Below are 24,722 nucleotides of genomic sequence, written 5' to 3'. Positions count from 1 at the left end.
CAATTTGGGAGGTTCATTGATGTCAAAGATTTTTACTTATGTTGGCAGCTCTCTTGAGTTTGAAACACAGCTTGTCTGTCTGTCTTTGTTTGTACGTGTGTTTATTAGTTTTTGTCAAACCAAAGAGTATGTATTGAGGACATGTATCAATCCATTTCCTCAGAACACTCATACACAAATGTAACATTTGAGACCCCAGATACTGAGATGTACAGTAAGTATAGAGTGAAATCATACAGCAGGACAAAAAAAAGAATAATTTGGTGAGTCCAATAGAAACCTGAGCAAAAGACACTAATCATAAGTAATATTGCATTCAATACGTGTAACGCAATTTAGAAAAAGCTGCTGAAGTTCCTTGTTTGCAAATTTCATTGTTAGCCAAATGCAGTATTATAATACTATCTATGTTAGATTTAAAGGTTATTTTATATTTAAGCTGTTACTTGTGAAATCTCTTTGTTTCTTAGGAGCTAGAGAAGACCTCAGATGGTTTGGCTGTGAAAACATGTAGCCGTAACGCAGCAGTGGAGCGGAGACTGAGGAGAGGTCATGATCGCTCCCGCACTCAGCCTGTCACCTCAGAGGAAGTGGTCATTGCTGCTTCGTAAGTTCATACACTATGGGGCCTGTTTTATAAAGCAATTGTAGCAGTTTTTCAGTCAGAGAAAAAAAAAACATTGTCTGTGTTGGATGGAGAGCCATTTCATTAACCATTTAAGAGCCAGATGTTCAACATCTACAGTCAACATATGCATTTCAGTGATACGCAAACAAGATATAAGCATATTAGCATGTAACTGGGTAGTGAACTCCATGATATACTGTACAGTATATGCCATAGTACAAGTTTTACACCATAAAATAAACCGGTATTGCACAACCATTAATTATTCAACAAATTAACATTATTTCAAGGCAAATTGCAATTTGTACATTTTGCTTCTGTGATATTTTTCCTACAAATATCAATCCCTTCCTTTTCTTTCATTTGGTGTATTTGTGATCTGTTTTTTTTTCTTCTATTCTTTCACTCATTTTCTTTCCATGCCCTTTTTTCCTATGTCTCTTCTTTCCCTCCTCTGTGTGGTTTAAAGTGTCCCTGGCCATTTGTCACATTCCGTGACTGTACAATCTTCTATAGCGCGTGTTCCTAGTCCCACTCTAATCAACAGCTCTGTGACCAAGTACAGGTACCCAGGACACTCTTAAAAACTCACATAAGCGTATGTTTAAGACTCTCATCAATACTAATTTTTGTCAGTCTCTGCACTCCGAGCATGTTTGTCCACAGTTGTGTGTAATTTTTATTATACAAATCCTTTTTCTGGATTCAAGTTTCATAAGGAAAGTACTCAACCATCTCACTTGTGTGATGGTCTTGTATAATGAACATATTGCCCAGAAAATAGATGAACGTATAGTTCTTCAAATCAAGAAACAACACCCTCTTGTGTCACTGTCAGGCTAACACACATAAGTCTTAAGTCTCACCTAGAATTATTTACTTTTAAGAGTAAGGCATTCGAAGCAAGACCAAAGTTTCAAGACTATGCAGAATGCCACCTTTGACATTAACATAAAGCACTCATTTGTATACACATGTTAATCGTCTTAGCCATCAAAACAAGTGTCTTATTGACTTGTCAATGTATGTGACATTGCAACATGTTGAGTATATAAAATGCATGACATGTTTGTACGCACACGCTACTGTAATGTTAATACGAAAATATGTGTGAACACAGACATTTATTCATTGCAGTGAATAACTGGACTCAAGAACAAATCAAAAATGTTCTTGCCTATTTCTGGGTGATTGCATTGATATGCTTTGTTCATGTTGAAACATGATTCATAATCACTTGTATTGTCTATGCATGCACACATGTTTAATCTAAATTTTATATGTTGAAACTTGATAAAATGGTTAATTGTTTTTACAAATTGTGCAGATGATAATGGATACAGGTGTTTAGGGTTGGGTGGTGTGACCAAATCTTATATTACAGTTTGAGTCATTTTAAATCAAGGTAGCAATATATATCGCAATGTAGTTATTTTTGTTGGAAATTAATTGAAAACTGTTTATCTATTGAAAGTACTGTATGTGGTAATGCATAGTTATTTGGATAATTCAGTGAATTAAATTCTTAAATTCAATATATGCAATTAATGTAAAGCAGACCTGCCTACTGATAACTGTCCTAGTAGTGATGTATAATTATTATTAAACAATTTGAGCATTCCTAAGCTGAATGGGTATGGATCTGTCCCACAGATTGCAGGCATCATCTCAGCAGAGCTCCATGGTGAGGGATCAGGCCAGAGAAGTTCGGCTTGCCGAGGTAGCTGCTGAGATGGATCGAGCTTGCCATGCATCTACTAGTGAGAATGGCCAAGAGGAGCCAGACCTTTCCACTCTCCCTCTGGCAGAGAAGATGGCACTTTTTAACCGCCTGGCACAGCCGCCCAGCCATGGCACTCGGGCCAGAGGAGACACTCGAGCACGCAGGAGTAACGCCCGCTACCAGACACAGCCAATCACACTAGAAGAGGTTGAACAGGTACGCATCATATAACTCTGTTCATTCAATAATTATGCCATGGGAATTGTATTAGTTTTGGACATTACTACTTCATTCAGTGTTTCCCAAACAGCTGTTTTGTTAACTTTACCCCACAAATTGTGCTGTTAGACTGTAATGCCAAACACACACAGAACTGCTAGGACTACTAGCCCTTCTCAAGAGCACAGCAAAGATGAATTTTCGTCCTGTCAGAAAAAGGTTGGCAAAAAAGTTGGGCTAAGATATCAGCCATTAAATTGGTCTCATTAAATCCCAAATATATTCAGTCTCTTTTTCTGATGTTAACTATTGTGGAGACCTATCCCTAACACTGAAACATTGAAAAAGGTTCCTTTCCACAAATTTCCAGTAGACACTAACGGGTATTTTAAACGTTTTGCCGATTGACACCCAGGTACTCAACAGTAGAACATACTGAATGAGTTCCCAAAGCCTCATTTTCATTAACATCAAATTAAAAGTGTCTACTCTGACTATTGGTCTGACTAAGGTCCATTGGGTGGACATAAGGAGCTGAGCATATATTGAAATTTCACACCAGTTTACAGTAGGCATATAATCAATCTCATTCTTGCTCACACAGACACATTATTTAGCTATTAAAAAGGGTTTGTCTCTGCAGGATGGTTCTGAGATGTTTGATGAGGAATCAGAGTTCTCGGAGAGTCTGAGTGATCTCAAACATGTGAGGGTGCCTGAGTTCTTTAGAACAGTATGATGTTTTATAGAGCCAAATGTTTGCTCTGCTTGCAGTAAAGCCACTGGCCTATGTTTTAGCAGCAGTTGTCCTAATGCTATTTTTCCTTCTGTGCCAGTCTCCTGAACATAGGCCATTTTTTTAACATCCTGCTAGTTGTTGCTCGTAAAACCCCAGTCTTTAAGGCATGGGTGTTAATGCCGCTCTCTATAATACTTCAGATTGCTGGTAGTTGAAGCACAGGCCTTGTTTTTGCAATAGAGAGGAGAAATGTAAACATAATGTTTTGTCTGTGTTTCTGTTCTAGTAATATATCTGTATTTTTAAAATTGGGCGGTATGATGCTAAATACTGTGCGACGGTGGAAATTTTATTTAATCTAATACGAATTTATGGTCTGAACACTCCATTTTATAATATTACTTTTACTTTTGAGTCATGTTTTTATATCAAGAGTAAAAATGTTAATCTGAACTGCTACCTATTTATTTATTTATTTATATACAATATTTGTACATGTGATTAATTAATCGAGACACCATGTAATAAAATTGTAATCGATTAGTATTAAACCACGCATACCATCAGAATTTGGTCATACCGCCTACTATGCATTAATCGTTTATACTTATTTTATGAATGCCTAAGCTTCCAAACCGTCCATGCATGGTGTGACCAAGCAGTTCTCATGGGAAAATCCTTTGAGGTTCAGATGGGATGTGCCGAAGTGTGTGAGGGGGGTCTTATAAGAAGAGGGGAAGTGAATCGATGTAATTGAGATCACTTTGCTAATTGATTTCCCCATTTTACTTTTAGTGATCTTGTTTTGAATGTACGCAATGGCTCTGTTTAAATGCCAGTGGAGCCACATTTACAGTAGAGTTTATTGTGAGTGCCATTGTGTTCTTGTCTTTGTGAGAGCATGATGGGAAGAGATGGATTCAGAGTATAATGGGCATGGCTTTGGAATGGATTTGACATTGGCCAGTTTGATGCTTGCCTTTCAGCAGCAGGAAATGCTCCGAGTCAGCTTCTGATTAGTCCGCAGTGTCAACACCTCATTGCTGTTGAACTGTTGATGATTGTGCTGTTTTCTGCCCATGCTGACCTACTTTTTATTCTTATTCCTCCCTTTTTTTTCCCCCTTCTGACCCTCAACCTCTCCCTTCTGTACCCTCTCTCTCCTTCCTTTAAACTATCCTTCACCTACCTATTTCTGCCTTCCATTTATATCACTGCTCCACTTTCTATAAACTCAAATCCTTCCAATCTCACTGAATCTAACTTCCCTCCACCTGAAATATACCATCTTTTCTCTCCACTCTCTCTCTCTCTCTCTCTCTCTCTCTCTCTCTCTCTCTCTCTCTCTCCCTACTCTTGTTCTACTCTTGTAGCTGCAGCCTGCGGGTGAAGGCCATTTTGCATCAGCCTCTTCCTCTGCCCTTAGATCCTCCACCGTTTCCACTGAACATGCCGGTGACATCCACCTGGCCACACCCAATGTGTCTGGCCGTGCCTACTATGAGCAGGCCCTTTCCCTACCGTGCCAGTCTCAACTGGCCCAAGAGTTCCAGCCACATCATGGACCAGACAAGACACCGTTTGCCCAACGCATGGGGAAGAGAAAGCTCCCCTCTCCAGAGAGCGTGAAACAGACACCTCACGCTCAGCCAGTCAGAGAGTGGGAGGAGCATAACGGGCACAATAAGGAGCTGGTGACCTCTCAAGACCTTTCAGAAACAGATGGAGAGCATAATTCCAAGGCAACCATGTCAGGTAGAGGAATATGGGTGGTGTGTTTGTGTCTGTTTTATGTGCTATTTTTCCCCCAGACTTGTTTTTGTGTGTTTGTACTTCCAGTTTATTTTATTGATTTATATTGTGTTTTGTCTTATTTTCTCTAGTCTTTTCCGTATTCTAGTTAATACTATTAATGCATGCCATTTCTGCTAGCTACCAGTCCATGATATTCATGGTTCTGGATCCTTTTGGTCATGGAAAATCTGTAAATATCCTGTAAATATAAGTTTTGAAATTGTGATTTGTAGATTAATTCCAGATTTTTTCTAGTTTTTCTCTGCTCTAAAATATTTCATCTGTGAGATTGCTTGTTATGAGAACTAGTGTAGAGAAAAACTTGCAAGTCAACATGACATCGGTCTTATTGGGGACATTTGTACCATGGACATGCTGTCCAAATAAGCAAGGTAAGCTATATTTTCCTAAAAGAAGGGGAACAAATAAAAAGGACATGGAATATTCAAATAAATTTCTTGCAGCAGGACAAGAGGTCATTTATTTGCATTGGTGCCTCCCTAAGGTTGAAGCACTTTGTAAAGCTCTGACTCATATTTGAAACAGTGTTCAGTATTCAACATTGTATGACACTACAATGTGCTGTCAAATAACTTTTATTGGATCGTAAAGTGTCCAGTTCATCCGCACTTAAGAATCTTTCCGCAAACAGTCGGTCATCAAAGTATTTCTCACATACTGTTTTATGAATTCTAAGGAATCGGCCATAGTACTCCATTGACATACTGTTTTTGGCATACTACAATTGAAGTCAGAAGTTTACATACACAGCCAAATACATTTAATCTCAGTTTTTCACAATTCTTGACATTTAATCGTCGAAAATATTCTCTGTCTTAGGTCATTTAGGATCACTACTTTATTTTAAGGCTGTGAAATATCAGAATAATAGTAGAGAGAATGATTTATTTCAGCTTTTATTTATTTTATTACATTTGTAAATGCAATGACTGGAATTGTTCAGTTGAAGGGGGTACCAAACTGCGAATCCTGAACAAAACAGTTTGGTGAATACATGTTTACACATTAGCTTCCACTCAGCTGAAAAGGTATGAAAGTAGCTATGTGGTAAGCTAGTTAGCTATAAGCTCATTTCATGGATGGTAAAAGATGGACATTGTTTATTTACTTTTCAGCACTGCGTCTTACCAACTAGGTAACAACTTTGCGTGAAATCGACACTCAACAGACACAATCCACCACCTCGCTGTTGTCTGCTGAGCTGCAAAAAAATGCTCTGATTTTTACGTTTCAATCTGCCAAGTTACTGACTGCACTGACAAAATATAGCTGGCAAACAGATGTGATAAACATGGTTGTCAGGGACCGGGTTAACGTTATATTAGATATATGGAAAAGGGAAAATGATTGGGTGATTTGTTTATCAACTTTCCGGAATGTATTTCACAAACTAGTTAGCAACTTACCGTGAAGACACCACTTAGAGCACTGTCTGCAGAACCACCGTCAGCTCAGCTCTATAAGCAATGGAGTCAAAGCACGCTCTGCTGGACAAACTACTTCATGACACCAATTCTAAATCAACCCATGCATTGTTCTTTATGTTTTGAAAACTTTTTTTTATATATCTGCACATATCGGAAAACATATACGGCGATACAATATATCTGTGAAAGGTTAATATTGGCAGATAATATTGTCCGAACAATAAATCGGTCGGGCACTAGTCATTATGCCCAAACAGTAAAATTTTGTTTCATCAGACCAGAGGACATTTCTCCAAAAAGATCTTTTGTCCACATGTGCACTTGTAGCACTGTAGTCTGGCTTTTTTATAGTGGTTTTGGAGCAGTGGCTTCTTCCTTGCTGCACAGCTTTTTAGGTTATGAAGATATAAGACTTGTTTTACTGTGGATATAGATACTTGTCTACCTCTTTCCTCCAGCATCTTCACAAGGTCGTTTGCTATATTCTGGGATCGATTTGCACTTCGCACAAAACTACATTCCTCTCTAGGAGATGGAATGTGTCTCCTTCCTGAGTGATATGATGGCTGCGTGGTCCCATGGTGTTTATACTTGCATACTAATGTTTGTACAGATGATCGTGGTACTTTCAGGCATTTGGAAATTGCTCCCAAGGATGAACCAAACTTGTGGAGGTCCACAATTGTTTTTCTGAGGTCTTGGCTGATTTTTGTCTTGGCAAAGAGGCATTGAGTTTGAAGGTAGGCCTTAAAATACATCCACAGATACACCTCCAATTGACTACAATTAGCCAATTAGGCTATCAGAAGATAATTGGCTAATTGCCTGCAGACATAATTTTCTGGAATTTTCCAAGCTGCTTAAAGGTACAGTTAACTTCTGTATGTAAACTTCTGAACCACTGGAATTGTGATATAGTCAATTAAAAGTGAAACAATCTGTCTGTAATCAATTGTTGGAAAAGTTACTCATGTCATGCACAAAGTAGACATCCTAAACGACTTGCCAAAACTATAGACTGCTAATATGAAATCTGTGGAGTGGTTCAAAAATGAGTTTTAATTACTTCTACCGAAGTGTATGCAAACTTCTGAATTTACTGTACAGTATATAGGGAAGTATAGATATTTGGATGTAGCATCAGACTCGCTAAAATGGTTAGGTTAATCATGCTTACCACAGTAAGTAATCCAATCGGCATTGCTTTTGCTCAGCCACTCCTGTTCATTGGCTGGTATTTGCAGTAACACTTATTGATCCATGTATGACGGACAGCTAAAATGAATAACTTTACACTAAGCATTGACAACCTATGGGTATTTAAAAGGAAAATATTGTCTAAATGCCACCCAAAACATGCTTTAAAATGGTGGTTCTCAACATTTATTACTCCCAAGGCCCCCCTTATTTAAGTGCATGCTCAGCAGCGCATTTTCGCCAGAGTGAGAAACATGACGTTCAGTTATTTTGAATCTGTGAGGGTTAGACTCGGTCTCTTTTAGTGGGTTGTACTGTTGTTTGAAGTGTTTTGATCGTTCTGTTGATGAAACACTAAGGTGGCCTCACATATAGTCCGATTTAAATTAACCAAACCCAGTTCAGTTTAAGGGAACCAGCTGCAAATTACCTTAGTGCTTTTGGCATTCTAAGTGTAAGTGGACTTAAAAGAGGACCCAGTTTCTTTTTTGGTCCTTTTAGCATTTATTTGGTCTCAGAAACCTTGTTGTTAACACCACAACTCCTTAAGAATTCAGACCCCATGGCTGTAAAGATTTTTTTTAATAAATACTTCTAATTGTGATTTATGATGATAAATTGTCTTACTACTAAAGGTGTATGTATGCTTAATACACATACACCTTAAGAAGTAATTTTTTCATATTTAACATGGAATCTTTTAATAACATAGGGCTATGTGATCTCTTTATTGCTTTAAAATATAATTATTGAACTGTTTAGTATATAAAAATACTGCACAGGGAGGATATAATAGCGTGAAAGTATTATTTTAAATGATAAAACATTCCCAAATACTTATAACATATGTCCCCCTTTGGTCAACTATACATTTACACTGTTATTTATGAGAGCAAGACAACCCGGCCAGTAATACTATATTTCTGTCCTATATTCTTCACTTTCACACATTATGTTAAGGCTCTCCGATAAAACCCATGAGCTCTTATTTCGCATGAAGGAAAACATTTGAGATTCTGCATGTATTAGATAATATGTTTCTTCTTATATCACCTCCACAGAAATCGCGCAAGCATGTCCTCCTACATGTATGAACCAAGAACATTACTCGAATGATAAGTTAAAGTGAAACTATCAGAATCCTCACTTGTAGTTTTGCTGGAGTTTGGCATGAACCTCCGCAAACAGTGAGATCATCAGGGCGCTTCAAAGCGGCTTCAAACGCTCTGCTTTGCTATGACTACAGCCAGTCTGTGATTCATTTTGAGTGCTCATATTATACAACAAGAATAAAAATGAGACACAAAAACACAGTTATGTTAATCATGGTATTTCTATATTCGCTTAAAATTCCCTTATTTTGACAGTAAAATTTTATTGGAATATTAAGTATGATAAACATGGTTAGATTAAATCGCAGACAGGCGATTATGAAATGCAACTTTGTGTGGCAAGCCTCAAGGTACTTAATGAAATGACAAGTAGACTGGTACCTCTTTGTTTTACATCGCACAAATCAATCGAACCACAAAAGGACCCACAAACGAACCGTAATCAGACCACCTCCTGAGCTTTTTATGATGGTTTCCTGTGGTGTTGGTAGCGGTGGTAGTGTTTATTTTTGCTCAGCTGTACATGTGTTCTGTGCTGATATCAGTGTGACTATAATGTAGAGGTTTCGGCAGAGTAATAGGATGTTATCACTGTCTTTTCAGTGGAGTGTTCTGTATGGTTGTGTGCCTGAGCTGTCCATCATGTAGGCTCATGATTTTTAAGTTTTCTTCATCTGAACAAACAGTAAGATGTCTTAACCTTATACCCAGACAGAGAGATTTCTGTATAACCCACATTCTTTATGAAGAAATGCACACTCACTTCCTGTGTTGCCTTGCTTACATATTCATCACATAATTTGCTGTGGATGTATTCACATGATTAAGGGATGTATGTGATAGAAATTTGTGTCTGTTGTGGCTTCGCCTGTCACAGTCACTGTTATTGATTACATCACTGGGACTGCTCTAACCGCGTGTGTGTGTGTGTGTGTGTGTGTGTGTGTGTGTGTGTGTGTGTGTGTGTGTGTGTGTGTGTGTGTGTGTGTGTGTGTGTGTGTGTGTGTGTGTGTGTGTGTGTGTTTTAAACAGATCTTCCTTTGCACACAGTCGCAGTACGTGCAGCGGTATCACAGGGCTCATCCTCATTACAGAACGCCTCTCTGACACAGCACACACACACAGAGACTACCAGACACATCCCTGAGGACAAGAGAGAGCAGGAGACAGACTTTAAAACAGAGGAGGGAGACAAGCTCTCAGACATCATGTCTGCCAGACAGATGTCCATCAAAGAGAGGTGTGTGTGTTTACTTAACTATACTTTGGGGACAAATCTACCCAGATGTTAGCTAAATAGGTCAGAATATCCCTTTGGGCACAGATTTATTTGGAACAATTTATAAGTATGATTGATAAATAATATGCAATTTAAAAATGCAATCAGCCTATTAGGGATTGGAATAAAATGTGGGTTAAGGTTAGTTTGTTAGTTTAAAAACAACAGATGTCTATGGTACCATTTAGATGGCCAAGTGAACAGACTTCTGTGTGTATAAAAAATTACTTATTCCAAATTACATCTCTGTAGGTTCTTGAAAGTTTGTGTAGTATTTGATTCATATTTTTAAATTTTGGCTTAAAATTCTGCAGGATGGCAAATATTTTTGTGTTATGCATAGGAAAACTAATACATTATATAGTATGCTTATTTTGGAGTCAACTATACCGAACTTAAATTGCATTGTAAAACTTAACGTTATACAGTATACTTATTATACAGTCACCGATACAGTAAACTTATATCATATAGTATAGATGTACTCAGGGCTGGACTGGGAAGAGAAATCGTACCGGGATTATACATAGCAATTAGCCCAAAAGCTGTTGAGTGGGGTGTTTGCTGGCCTTTGTTGTATATCGTGGCGGCGTTTTGTGGTCCGTTCTGCATAAAACATTTTAGCTTATCGCGGCCTGTTTCACGGACAACCCACCAGCCTGCTCAGTTCTCCGGATGGCCAGTCCACCCCTGATCGGCCCCAAAGTGCGTTGGCCCCCCGGGAAAATGCAGATTACCAGTCCAGCCCTGGATGTACTGTAGATCTTCAGAATATTATGAGGTCTATCCAAAAATGCCCCAATATTGCCTCCAAAGCTCAGTATTATGTAGTTTGTTAATCATTGAGGATGTTTCTTGATTCTTTACCTCATTTGAAAGCATAAAATACTTTTCACAGTATTGTGGAGAATGAAGTGTAGTTTGGAGAAAATTATATTAGCAATGAGAACAAACAAGATGCTTAAAATCATTATAACATTTTTGGCTCTAAACTAGATCTTTGTTGAAATTAATGATGTTGCAGTAAGCTTCAACATCAACCTTAGTGTTGTCTGACTACATCCTTTTGTTGTGGTCAGCATACAGATGGTTAGATATAATAATATCCTTTTATAAAAAGAACAGTTCCAGTTACAATGCTTTTACGAAGCATATTCCAGTTCAGTATAACTATGTATTATGGTCCCTTGATCATTTCCATTTATTGGCTTATATTTGTTCAGTTAAGTTAGAGTTGTATTGCTGTGTCCAGCAAAGATCAAAGTATTGTGTAATAGATGGACAGCTGGCTGATGCCATGGTAGGCAAGCTGACGCAAACAAGATGGTTTAATTGATTTACGACATAATGCAAACTGCTGATCTCAGAGTGTGTATGAATGTGTGTACGTTTGTGTATACAGTGTATACCCTTTCTTTGAATTAGTTAGCTGAAGTGTGTGGGTTTACTTTAGTTGAAGACAAATTTGTACCCAGAAGTTAGCTAAACATGACAAAATCACTCTTTAGGGACATTAGAATATGAAGGGTTATGAAAATGCCTATTGCCTATTTGTTTTCTCAGATTTTTTTTTCCTCCCAACATAGATATATTTGCCATTTGATTTTCCATTTGTGTCATGAATGTTCAGATGTATATAATAATTCATTTAATCTGTCTCTGTCCCTTCTAGGCTGGCTCTGTTGAAGAAGAGTGGAGAGGAAGACTGGAGAAACAGGATAAATAAAAAACAGGATGTGGTGAAGGTCGCTGTTTCTGAAAAACATGCTCAGCTATGGGAAGTGGAGCAGAGCTTCAAGAAGAAGGTAACCTCTAAACCTTGAGCTGCCTCACCTGACCATTTAGATCACAAGTTACAGTGAATTGTCTAATTTTGTTTACTGTAGTCAACCGCTATTATGTTGGTGTGATGAATGGCATCTTATCAACTCTAGTGGATCAAATATCATGCTACTGGTTAATTATGTGATGTAGTAGTTTTCTTTGCTGTGTAGTACACAATTTCAGAAACATCTTTATCTTTTAGCTAAATGCTGAACTGAAAAAGTTTAAACTAAGAATTGACATTAGTGCAGTTATGAGTAACGTTAAACAGAGAAGGGTATGTTCTGTCTATTATTTTAGATTCTAGTCTTTCTATTTATTCAATCCTTTCTGCTTGGATGTTCTTATTGTGTGTATGGGTCACACTAATGCGAACAGGTTTCAAATGTATGCATTTATTTGTCTGTATGAAATTGAGGCGCACTTCTGAATTAATCAACTTGACAAACTCTATCCCAGACAGTTGTAGTGATGTTTTCTCAGTGGAAGCTGCCACATTCACATGTATTTACCTTTAAAATATTGCAGACCTTGTGACTGTTTCATTGTTGATTACAGCAATCTTTTCAGACTGTTTGTGTTTGAAATAATATTTGAAAGGTATTTAGGTATCTAGTTAGATTGCTAAGTGTATGCACTCACAGTGACTGATAGCAAACAGTCATGTCGGTACAGTATAAATGTTTGTCTCAGAGCAATAACAGGTGCTCTCTTAGATGTTGTTTTTGAAAGGACCTGTAGAGGTCATAAGATCGCAAGTTTGTATTATCATCTTTTTTATATATATATATATATATATATATATATATATATATATATATATATCTGTTCTTTAGCTGCATGTCTATCTCTTTCTGCTAATCCACATCTTTTTTTCTTTGTATTTATGTTGATAATTATTATAAATAATTATAGTAAAAGGTTTTAAATCTTTGCATGCTTGATAGTAATTCTCTAGTGCCGTGAGGGACGGGACGAGGTTTCACATGCCTTTCTCTGTTTGGATTTATTCTATCCTGCCTTTTAGTATTTTTACTGCATGGTTTTTATATAGCCTAATTCTGCACTATAACATCTTTTACCATGTGACTCAACTTATTTTGGACATGTTATTGGCAATCATTAGTCTTCGTGAATCAAAACCGTTGCTTAAATGAGTTTTAGATAAAAAACACATCTTGCTCAGCAGGTGTAAAGCATACTGGAAATAGACACATAATTGGTTTGACATACCTTTTAGAAATATTTTACTACTAGTCGGTTATTTGATCAATATTTAATGTTGTTATACTTCTACCTATATGTGCCACCATTGATTCTCAACTTAGTTTAACTATTTACCAACTTTTTGCATAAATATAATGGCATGAATTAATATATATTTATTGATTATTTTGTCAAATTCAAAATTACAACAGTAGTTCTTAATCGGTTCTGCATACTGGTTATTGGACACCGTCAAACCTAAAAATAATTGGTATCGCATTGGCTGTAAAAAAAAAATATCTATGAATATTGATGAGAATTCCAATGTATGAATTGAGCACCTAAGTTAAGAGAAATTAGTTCCATTGGAAAAACATATCAGGATTTTTCTTTTGTTGTAAACATTTGCAGATTCAATGTTTATTCTGAACCTTCACAGGGTCAGGGTTAGGATAATTTACCAAGCTGTTAGTGGGGGGGGGGGTCATTTCTCCCCTGTTCATTTTACCCCTCTTTCTAGGAGGATAGCATGATGATGATCGATGACTTTGCTGTGTCTGATCAACTCTGGGTAAGGCTGTTTGCAGTTAGCCACTGTATATGTTTTAGGTGGTGTACAAGGGTTATGGTTTTGTGTTTGTGTTTAATTAATCTCTGACATTATAATCACGGTGATGTCAGTGTGCTGTCCTGGTGGTTTTGTACTTTGTTATTATGGCTGGCAACTCCAGATGACCCCGTTGCTTGTGGTGGTATTTTTGTATTTGCTTTCTCTCTCACATTGCTACCATGGTGAAAGTAGGATTTTTGCAATGTTATAAAGTATTTTTTAATGCAATTTTATTTGAACACCAATGTCACAATGGTGGCTTTGTCATTTTAACTTGTGGTGACTTTTTAGTTATGGTGTGTTATTAATGGCCTTGTTCAACCTTTACATATACAGACCCACATTTTAGGTCTAATTTTATTACAACCAGTTTCTATTCTTCTTTTCTGGGACCACATCAATTGATGACAATGATGTTCCTTTGCTTTAGTAATTAATTTTGCAACAACATCTTTGTAGCTGCATGTTTACCAACTATTGCATGTTTGAGTTCTGCATTTCTTCTTGTGATCAGCTTGCTGAACCTATATGATCGGTCCCAACAGATTATTTGGGCAGAACTGATTCAGTGTTGTCATATTCAGGGTGGTTGTGCATTTTACTCTAGATTTTACTTTACAATTATAGTAGATTACTTTGACGTGATTATTTTCTCTGTGGAGGCCATGGTGGTATTTAGATTTTGTTTATGCATATTGTTTTATGCTAGAGCACTGTCCCCTGCCTGCTGTCTGTTATTGGACTTCCTCTGCATTCCCTCCTTTGCTGTTTTTGTCTCAATCTTGTCATCTTTTGTCTTGCATCCCCTCTCCATCATTTGTGTAGGATCCTGTTTTTTCCTCCTCCATTTCGTGTGCTTCTGAACCGATGGATCAAATAGCTATCCTACCCCAGGTGAGCAAGACCACCCAATGGAAACTATCTTTCCCTTTACTGCCTCGAATACTGACAATCTGCCTCTCCTCTTTACCCATAATTGTTTTATTTTTTCTGTTTTTACTTTCGAACTTTGTAACTATGTGCAAAGACAGCCCTCCTGAAGTTTTTGCTCGGTGGAAGGAAGTTAGGCTGGAATGTGATCATAGTAACATCCAGTCCAGCTGATTAGAAGGTCATCCTTACTTAGGATTGATGCTACAATCTTTGTGTTATTGGACCAGATTATTAACCATTATGAAACAGTCCCATGGTTTATTTTATTTCTTGTATTGTTTATTCGTATTCTTGAATTAATGTGACAAGCACCAATGATGCTTGTCTAAAAGACTCTTGAGGTATCTTGCTTACAATTTCTTGTCTTCTGTAAAAGGCAATTAAAAAAAAAAAACATTTGCCTTGCCATATATAGTAGCCCTCTGACGAATTTCCGTTTGATATTTATAGTATTTTTGATATTAGAATGGCTTTTTTTTGATTGTTGAACTTTGCCATCTTTGAAACTTATGATTGTTAAATGTTTTTTTTCTTCAAATACTTCTCTAAAACCTTTGCCTTTAGTCATATGTAGTAAAATAGAGTGTAGTCATGGCCAGTTCATCTCATTTATTAAAACTCTGAATGATCATGCCTCTAGTCAGTATATCAGATCCATCCAATATAATTGCATTATAGCGCAAACTGACAGACTGTAAAACTAAATGAAGAGTCTTTAACGGGTCAGTGGTGAGGTCTTTAGTGAAGTATCATCTTCCTTTCTCTATAAATAGTAACCCCTGTAGGCTTGGCAGCATCCTGTCATATTTCATCCTTTCTTTTCTCATCCCTCTCTTCCCATCTGTTTTCCTGCTCTTCCCTCCATGTGAAGGCTACCCCCCTGCCCCTACAGGTGGATGAGCGTCACCCCTGGAGACGGAAGGTGCATCCCACTCCCCACATCCACACACATCCACTTTTCCTCTATAACATAGAACTCCCCTGAGGCTGTTGGTGTAATGCCTGTTTTGGGTGTTGTTTTGGTGTCTTCTTGTTGTATCATGTTTACGATTAATGTGTATTTTAAAACATTACGTTTTAATCACTCACTTAATTACTAGATGTTATGAGTCCATATAAATTCACTATATTTTAGAGACTTTTTGGTTTGTTCCCAGGTTAACATTAGGAATAACATTGGCTTATTTTAAGTGTGTTTTAAGACTTATTTTCACATATTAGAATATTGTTTTATTTGACTCACTACACTTCTTATTAAAGTTTTTATGTCCTTGACAATTTGCACTCCTATTGTTCCAAACCCATATTACTTTCTTGGATCACAAAATGTGTTGTTAAGCAAAATTTTAGCCTCGGTTCATTTTCATTGCATCTTTTTCCATACAATGAAAGTGAATAGTTAATGAGACTAACATCCTGCTTGAAATCTTTTGTGTTCCACAGAAGAAAGAAAGTCATACGGGTTGGAACAACATTATGGTGAGTAAGTGATGAAAGAATTTTCATTTTGGTGTGAACTATCCCTTTAATGCTTGTTTGAAAAACTTCTTATTTCAAGATAAACAGTATGTTTTGTCCAGACAGTTATGTGAGCACTTGTTCACAAGTTTAATGTACTCTCTTTTGTCATCTCAGAAAATGGGGAATGAGGTGATTGAGAGCCAGCAGATTGAGAACATAGAGATGTCCATTCACGAACGCATGCATCTGATCACCACGCAAGAGGATGCCTGGAAGGTCAAAGGGCATGGTGCAGCCAACGACTCCACTCAGTTCACAGTGGCTGGCCGAATGGTCAAGAAAGGTTGGTGAAAAATGTTTACGTTTAAATTCTTTGTTTTATACCAGCCTCCAGGCAGAGATTGAGCATTCATAAAAATAGTAAGACAAAGAACAAAGTGCAGTTGAGAATTTCTCCCTGTGTTTTCTCTATTCGAGGTCTGGCAGCCTCCACTGTTCCCTCAAATCCAGTGCTGTCCCCTCTGTCCTCTAAAAACAAGAATGTCTCACATGCCATCACAAAGCCACATGAAGGTTAGAATCCATTCACACACAGATTCTAACACATAACCATCCATTAACCATCACATTGTGACACTTTTCTTTTTCTACAATGTCTATCATTAAAAGTGGAAAAAAACAAAGGAAGTGTATTGTGGTTTATTAATGTATATTTTTTAATTCAGAGATTGAAGTCAGACAGGACATGAAGCTGGAGTCGGATAAGAAGCTGGAAAAGTTGGAGACATTCCTTGGTCGGCTCCATAGTAAAGGTGAGTGTAATAATAAAGTGTGTTAGATTTGTTTTCGTATTTGTATTGTATTTTTGTTTGCGTGTATATTTTTCTGTAAATGTACTCTTTCCTTTATCCTAGTGTCAGGACTTCAGGATACCACAATTGCAGTCACCGAGAAGTCTGTTAAAGAGGTGATGACCCTGGATGATGAGATATTTGATAAGTTTTATCGGCACACAGATGATATGGCCAAGACCACTAGCAGTCTAGAAATCAATGATGATTTTGACACCATCTTTGGAAAACAACTTCCCAGGTAAAGCCAACCAAAATATTGTGAAGAGCAGTTGGTCTCAGCTGGTTTCACTTAAAGGGATTGTTCACCCAAAAATGAAAATTCTCTCATCATTTATTCACCCTCATGCCATCCCAGATGTGTATGGCTTTCTCTCTTCTGCAGAACACAAATGAAGATTTAGAAAAATACCTCAGCTCTGTAGGGCCTTAAAAGGCAACTGGGTCCAAAACATTGAAGCTCCAAAAAGCACATAAAAGTAATCCCAACGACTCCAGTGGGTTAGAAACAGATCAGTATTTAAGTCCTTTTTACTAGAAATTCTCGTCCCTGCCCAGTAGGTGGCAATATGCAGAAAAAAAGAAATGCAAATCACTAAAAACAACAGAAGAACTCTTTGGAGAGAAGAGCGCCATTTCAAAGTGGAGATTTGTAATAAAAAATGACCTAAATATTGATCTGTTTCTGTTCACCCACACCTATCATATTACTTCTGAAGACATGGATTAACCACTGGAGTTGTATGGATTACTTTTATACTGCCTTTACCTGCTTTGAGCTTCAATGTTTTTGACACTGTTGATTTGCAGTGTATGAACCTTCAGAGCTGAGATATTCTTCTAAAAGTATTTGTGTTCAGAAGAAAGCCGAAGAAAGTCACATACATCTGGGATGGCATGAGGAGTAAATGATGAGCATTTTTGCATGAACCAGTCCTTTCAGGTCCCAGATTTTATATTCCACCCAAGTGGCCAACCAACAGAGTAACAAATGTTTATCATACAAAAGTAAACAAAAATTACATCAGTATCAAACACTGAAATGTATGAGTATTACTCCACTAATAGTAATGATAATGTAATAGGCATAGGCAAAATGATTGAATGTTTGGATTCTAAATATCTCTTGAATTTTTCTTGTTTCATGCTCTTGATGGCTAATAATTTACTGCACAAAACACACTGTGGTTCGCACAAATCATAATTATCCTGGCTGCAAATGAACCTGTATTTAATGTTGGAAATTTGGCTAGCTTCTATGGATTTTTTTAACCATCTCACTACGGTGTTCCTCAGGTTGACCTCAGAGATGGTGCAGCACAAGCGAGCAGTGCGGCCAACCAGGAATGTTCAGTCATCCAGGAACCCCCTGAAACTGCTGGCTGTTCGGGAGGACATCCGGCATGAGTACACAGAACAGAGACTTAACATTGGTGTTTTGGAGAGCAAGAGGATGAAACAGGAAAAGAGTAAGTGATAGAAGAGTCATCTGTTCTGTGATGGGAACCTGTTTCGTTGAATGAGTGTACATTTATTTTAAAGAAAGACGGCATAAGCGCACTTTCAGGAAGATTGTTAGGTTTTAAATTATAAAAAAATAGAAAAACTTAATAGAAAATAATTTGTGGGTTGTTTTTTTTCCCCCACCTGTGTGAACTTAAGTGGAACTGACTTTATACTGTATATCCACAACAAATCTTTCTTTCTCGCATTCATAGTGAATAAGAAAAGTGGTTTCTCTGAGGTTGCTCTCGCTGGATTGGCCAGTAAGGAAAACTTCAGCAGTGTGAGTCTGCGAAGTGTGAACATCACGGAGCAGAGCTCCAACAACAGTGCCATGCCCTTCAAAAAACTCATGCTTATTCAGGTCAAAGGTGAGTGACCTCACTCTGCCATCAAAGTTATAGAATGGAAGCATGCAGACTTGAGTGTTATTTTAACAAGTAAGCCTGCACTTTTAAGGAGGAACTTTGTTTTAAAAGGACTGTAAGCACAACTATTTCTGTTATAATCTTGAATTAACTTACTAGTACTAACTTGAACTTGTTTGGGCATTGCTCTGTTCACAACTGTGCTTGATAAGAGGAATGGTCTCTGATTAGTAGCCAGCCATATAGAGTATGTTGCATCTGTGCGTTTCTCTAGAGATGGCCCTTATTTTACTGGGAAAGCCATGAAAGGCTGTGTGATTGCATGTTTACTTTAAAGAAGAAAGGAGAACTTATTTTGTCATGTAGCACAAGGAGACCAGCTGCTGTTTTTAATGGGGGCAGCTGCTGTAGGAATGAAGGGTGGCTGTGAATACCAATTCGTCATAAGGTATACTGCATTACCCTCTCTCTCTCTCTCTCTCTCTCTCTCTCTCAATCTAACCCTACATCAACATTCTACACTTGCCCTAATTGAAACTGAGAGAGAAAGAAACCAGATAGGTTTAAAAAATAGATGGCAGTGAGTGTGCAGTCTGAGAAAAACATCATGTCCCACTGTAGTAATGTTCTGCTTTACAGAAGATTTATGCAACTCCTTTGAACTGTTTTCAGTGCACATATAACATCATTCTCCACATAGTTTGAAATTAAACTTCCTAATAGGAAGCATAGCACTTCCTATTAATTTTTGTTCTTGACAACAGGGGGTTAAGCTTGTGACACATTGATAATGGCCCAATTTCCCCATGCATTTTAATCAGGTCGTCGGCACATCCAGACCAGACTCGTCGAGCCCAGAGCTTCCTCCTTGAACAGTGGTGATTGCTTCCTCCTCATCACACCCCATCACTGCTTTATATGGATTGGAGAATTTGCAAATGTTATCGAGAAGGCCAAAGTGAGTATGTGTTCTGCTACAAATAAATACACACATCACACATTGTTGTTTATTCTGCATCTGTTAATGTCAAAGGTTGTAAACTATTTTAGGATTGCCACTCTACTCCTGTGTAATAACCTGTATTACAATTAAATCTGTCATGTCCTGTTTTCAGTCATGGTACATGTTAATATTTGGATTGTGTGGTGTCCCACATGCAGGAAGTAAACAGAATTAACCACCAAAGAAATTTCATATTGTTGTACAGGAAGCAGGAGGTGGTTTATACCAGCTTCAGTGTTGTGCTCATCACACAAACTGAAAGCTTCTATTGTTCAAAGCCAGACGGCAGGTCATTGAACTCTGAGTTTGACCTACATCTTAACAATGATGTGTGATGCTTGTGTAGGCTATAGGGCATTATTTTATTGCTAAATAATAGCTGTGAATTTAATAATGATGGAATTTCTAATGTCATCATTTGCATTCAACCATGCTTCAGTACAATACATTTCCTAAAGTATGTGGACACACCCTTCTAATTAATGGGTTTAATTATTTTTGCTGAACCCATTACTAACAGATGGATATATTCAAGCATACTACAGCCATGCAATCTCCAGACTCTGCATTTAGGCTCTTTAAAAATGAATCCTTTTAAAAATAAAATAAATTGCTTGCCCACTGTCATTGTCTCTGCATTTGTGATGCAATTGATTTTTAATTTTCAATCCTGCAGGCTGCAGAGTTGGCCACATTCATTCAGACAAAGCATGACCTGGGCTGCAGAGCCTCGTATGTACAGACCATTGAGGAAGGCGCCAACACTCACAGTCATGCAGCCAAAGAGTTTTGGAAGATTATTGGCGGACAAGCCAGTTATCAATGTAAGTTGCATTTGCTCCTTCCTTAAGTGATTTCGCATACAATAATTGCCACACAGCCACACAGATTTTTGTGTCCAAGCATAATAAAAAGGCTGATCTCAGCAGTATTCTGCATTTCCCATTTAATTTGTCCATCCATACCTTACAGCCGCAGGCACTCCAGAAGAGGATGAGTCCTATGAGACTGCTGTAGTGGAGACCAACTGCATCTACAGGCTTATAGAGGATAAACTTGTTCCTGAAGATGACTACTGGGGTCGAGTACCCCGTTGCTCTATGCTCAACTCTAAAGAAGTAATGAAAATATTACATACGAAATAGTTTGGATAGACTGATGTAGAAAATTTGGACTGTTCAGATTAGGGATGTGCAAAACTAACAATTTTCATAATGGACTAGTCGGCTTGTCAGAGTTGAGGATAATAATGAATAATTAGGCTCCATTATGTTCACAATATGGCACCAATTAGACACGATTAAGCGGGATGTACTGACGCTAATGCAGCACTTCAACATGGTAACTAGCGGAGATTCATATCATCTTGATGTAATGTATTGTTGATACAGTGCTTTGATAGCTGAAACAGCAGCGGTGCATAAATGAACTAAACAAAACATTAAAGAGATTATATTTTTTATATCTTTTAAAAAAAGACTTCAAAAAAGTTTTACTGAGTTGACTATAATTCACTTTTAAGCAGAGCAAGCTATAATCACACAAAAACTCTTCAAGAACTTGCGTCTCTCAACTAATTTGATAATTGCGTATCCCATTAAAACCATCACCACAAAAAAATATGAATGTAAGCAATCAACCCCACTAATCGACTAGTCAGTTGTTTGACGACTAGCCGATTAGTCGACCATTTTGGCACATGGTTATATTTTATAAAAAAAAATTAATACATTCTTTTTTACCTTATGACTTATTCCTGATCTAATGGCCAATATTGTATATCTTTTATAAATTATTCCCATTATAAGATGACATTATGTTGTGTTCACAACATAAGCTCCAGTCATCAATTTTACATGCTTCAAGTGGAATCAGACATTGTCACGGCCGGCTCTGAGCCGCGACAAATCAGGGAGGCAACGAGAACAAAGTCAGTCAAAGAATCTTTATTAACAATAAAGAATAAACTACGTAATCCCAATAAACACATTCCAAAAACACAGGCCTGCGAACATAACTTTCCAAACTTAACTAATACACAAAGCAAACAAATAACAACGAAAACAGCAACCCAAATTAACAGAAAACCAGAGGGTAACCGAAGGCCCTAAAGTCAGAGAACCATTACCTTTTATAATCCTCTGCAGGTGTTTCACATTAATCCCTCAGTAGGACGGCCTAGAGGCACGTCACAGCATTAAAATATTATTATGTTCAGAACAGATAGATAAATGTTTAGTACTTTAGAAACCTGACATAGAAAGAGTTTACTGTTTGTATTATTTAAAAAGCCCTGCTATTACCTGCTTCAGATATCAGCCTTCTCAGGTCAATACTGATAATTAAAAAAAAAAAAATTGCTGATTTTGATATGGTCAACAATATACTGTGTTGTGCATCCTTGCTTAATACTCAGAAATACCTTGCAATGTGAACTGCACTAGTTTGAATGTTTTCTAGTGAATGTTGCAAAATTACATCACTACAACTGAATATGTTGTAAACCAACAAATTTCTTGTTGTTTGCCATCTAGGTGTTAGTGCTTGATTTTGGTAGCGAATTGTATGTGTGGCATGGTAAGGAGGTGACGCTGGCACAGAGAAAAGTGGCTTTTCAGCTGGCAAAGCACTTGTGGAATGGCACCTTTGACTACACAAACTGTGATATTAATCCTCTGGACCCTGGAGAATGTAACGCACGTATACCCAGGTACAAAAACACACGCAGATGCACAAACACAAACAGAGCTGAGTATTTTTTGCTCTGCTTATGCACACTGTTCCATTATAGATCATGTTTTGGCACTTGAGACCTTTTAAAGATTCCGGTCAAAAGTGTGTTAGAGTTGCCTCAATGCTGTGTTCTAAAGCTTAATTTATTACACCTGTCACAACAGCAGTCAAGTGTCTTGATGTTCATAAACAGAGTTCAGAACGTCTGACACTTCTATACTGGACCAATGCTCCTCTCCCTTTATTTATTTATTTTTATTCTGTTCTAGCACAATATGACTAAAACCTTACTTTCTGTGATTATGTATTAAAATGTTTGTTTTTCTTTTGCTGTATCTGTGTTTCGTAGGAAAGGCCAGGGGCGGCCAGACTGGGCTGTGTTTGGCAGGTTAACTCAGCACAATGAGACTACTCTTTTTAAAGAGAAATTTTTGGACTGGAGTGAGGCCAAGAATACATCCAAGAAGAATGGCCACTTACATGCTGATGAAAACAAGGTAAAGACATACAGCTTAAAGGCATAGTTCACCCAAAAATTTAAATTTTCTCATCATTTACTTACCCTCATTCCATCCCAGGTGTGTATGACTTACTTTCTTCTGTAGAATACAAACACATTTTTTTAGAAGAATCGTTCAGCTCTAGAACGTGTCAATACAATGCAAGTGAATGGGTGCCAACATTTTTAAGTCTCCAGTAGGTAAATCTATATCTTCTGAAGCGATATTATATGATGGTGTGGGTGAGAATCTGATCAATATTAAGTTTTTACCATAAATTATCCTCCCCAGTAGGTGGCAGTTTGCATGAAGAATGTGAATCACCAAAAACAAAAGAAGAATGTAAAAGTGATAGTAGAAAAGGACATGCATATTGAACTGTTTCTCACACACACCTATCATATTGCTTCTGAAGACATGGATTTAACTCCTGAAGTCTTATGGATTACTTTTATGCTGCCTATGTGCTTTTTTCGGAGCTTCAACATTTTGGCACCCATTCACTTGCATTGTATAGACCTACAGAGCTGAAATATTGTTCCCAAAATCTTTGTTTGTGTTTAGCAGTAGAAAGAAAGTCATACACATATGGGATGGCATGAGGGTGAGTAAACAGGGTTGGGAGTGTTACTTTTGTATTCCACTACAGATTACAGATTACATGCTATAAAATGTAATTTTTGACGTATTCCATTAGATTACTCAAGGTCAGTAATGTAATCTAAATACTTTGGATTACTTCTTCAGCAGTGGTAGATTTTTTTCACTTGTTTTGAATATAAAACTCTGCCATTACAGTAAGACAAAATACAAAAAGTTAAATACATTCATGAAAAATATCTTATGCAATGTTGTTTCAAGATAAATCAAATTGTTCTCATTTTAAGGGATTTTTAGATATTTTTACAGGAAAACAATACAAAAATTATCATCAAGAATACGATTTTTGTCCTAATATCAAAGATCTTACTAGAAAAAAGAAATTATGATCCAACATGAATTTTTTTTTTTTGATAAAACAAATATGATTGTCCCTGGTAACGTCCATGTAAAATGGCTAGAAATAGCATTTTATCTTAGCGTAAAGATGACAATTTACACAAGGTTTATTTCTATTTCTTCTGCTCCAAACTTACTTCAAGCTTACTTCTCTGTCTGCTCGTATGAATGTAACACATCAAAAGAAAGTCTTTCACCGCCGTTCAAATGCACTTTGGATCACATCATTTATATGTATAAATGTTTTCCATCTGAAAGGACTAAATATTAAACAAATGACAATAAAATGCAAAGTAATCTCTTCAGTAATCAAAATTCATTTTGAATGTAACTGTATTCTAATTACCAATTATTTAAATTGTAACTGTAGTGGAATACAGTTACTTATATTTTGTATTTTAAATACGGAATCCCTTTACCTGTAATCCGTTACTCCCCAACCCTGTGAGTAAATGATGAGAGAATAAAACTTTTGGGTGACCCAAGTTCCATGAATCACTTCTCTGATCTCCACAACTTGATGCTTTGTCAGCTTAACCGCAAAAAAATTATGCATTACACACTGCAGATAATATTTCAAAATTCTGCCATA

General features: G+C 37.2%; 1 protein-coding gene across 3 annotated transcripts in view; it reads left to right on the top strand.

The window, feature by feature from the left end:
• Positions 1–24,722, top strand: part of LOC127633284 (supervillin-like) — a 77,623-nt gene that overhangs the window by 40,212 nt on the left and 12,689 nt on the right. For 2 of the 3 annotated variants that reach the window (XM_052112279.1, XM_052112280.1), the window contains exons 12-33: positions 471–607; positions 1,098–1,193; positions 2,282–2,567; positions 3,214–3,276; positions 4,683–5,064; positions 9,893–10,100; positions 11,812–11,944; positions 13,690–13,740; positions 14,605–14,673; positions 15,584–15,634; positions 16,156–16,191; positions 16,348–16,516; positions 16,651–16,746; positions 16,899–16,985; positions 17,088–17,265; positions 18,321–18,493; positions 18,743–18,898; positions 19,717–19,853; positions 20,575–20,722; positions 20,871–21,016; positions 22,433–22,608; positions 22,981–23,128. In XM_052112279.1, coding sequence (XP_051968239.1) covers positions 471–607; positions 1,098–1,193; positions 2,282–2,567; positions 3,214–3,276; positions 4,683–5,064; positions 9,893–10,100; positions 11,812–11,944; positions 13,690–13,740; positions 14,605–14,673; positions 15,584–15,634; positions 16,156–16,191; positions 16,348–16,516; positions 16,651–16,746; positions 16,899–16,985; positions 17,088–17,265; positions 18,321–18,493; positions 18,743–18,898; positions 19,717–19,853; positions 20,575–20,722; positions 20,871–21,016; positions 22,433–22,608; positions 22,981–23,128 — 3,126 coding nt within the window. The remainder of the gene's footprint in view (positions 1–470; positions 608–1,097; positions 1,194–2,281; positions 2,568–3,213; positions 3,277–4,682; positions 5,065–9,892; positions 10,101–11,811; positions 11,945–13,689; positions 13,741–14,604; positions 14,674–15,583; positions 15,635–16,155; positions 16,192–16,347; positions 16,517–16,650; positions 16,747–16,898; positions 16,986–17,087; positions 17,266–18,320; positions 18,494–18,742; positions 18,899–19,716; positions 19,854–20,574; positions 20,723–20,870; positions 21,017–22,432; positions 22,609–22,980; positions 23,129–24,722) is intronic. The other variant, XM_052112278.1, reaches the window with a different exon arrangement.

This window comes from Xyrauchen texanus, chromosome 40 (genome assembly GCF_025860055.1).
Source record: "Xyrauchen texanus isolate HMW12.3.18 chromosome 40, RBS_HiC_50CHRs, whole genome shotgun sequence".
NCBI classification, from domain to species: Eukaryota; Metazoa; Chordata; class Actinopteri; order Cypriniformes; family Catostomidae; genus Xyrauchen; species Xyrauchen texanus.
This window is presented reverse-complemented; position numbering and strand designations above follow the sequence as displayed.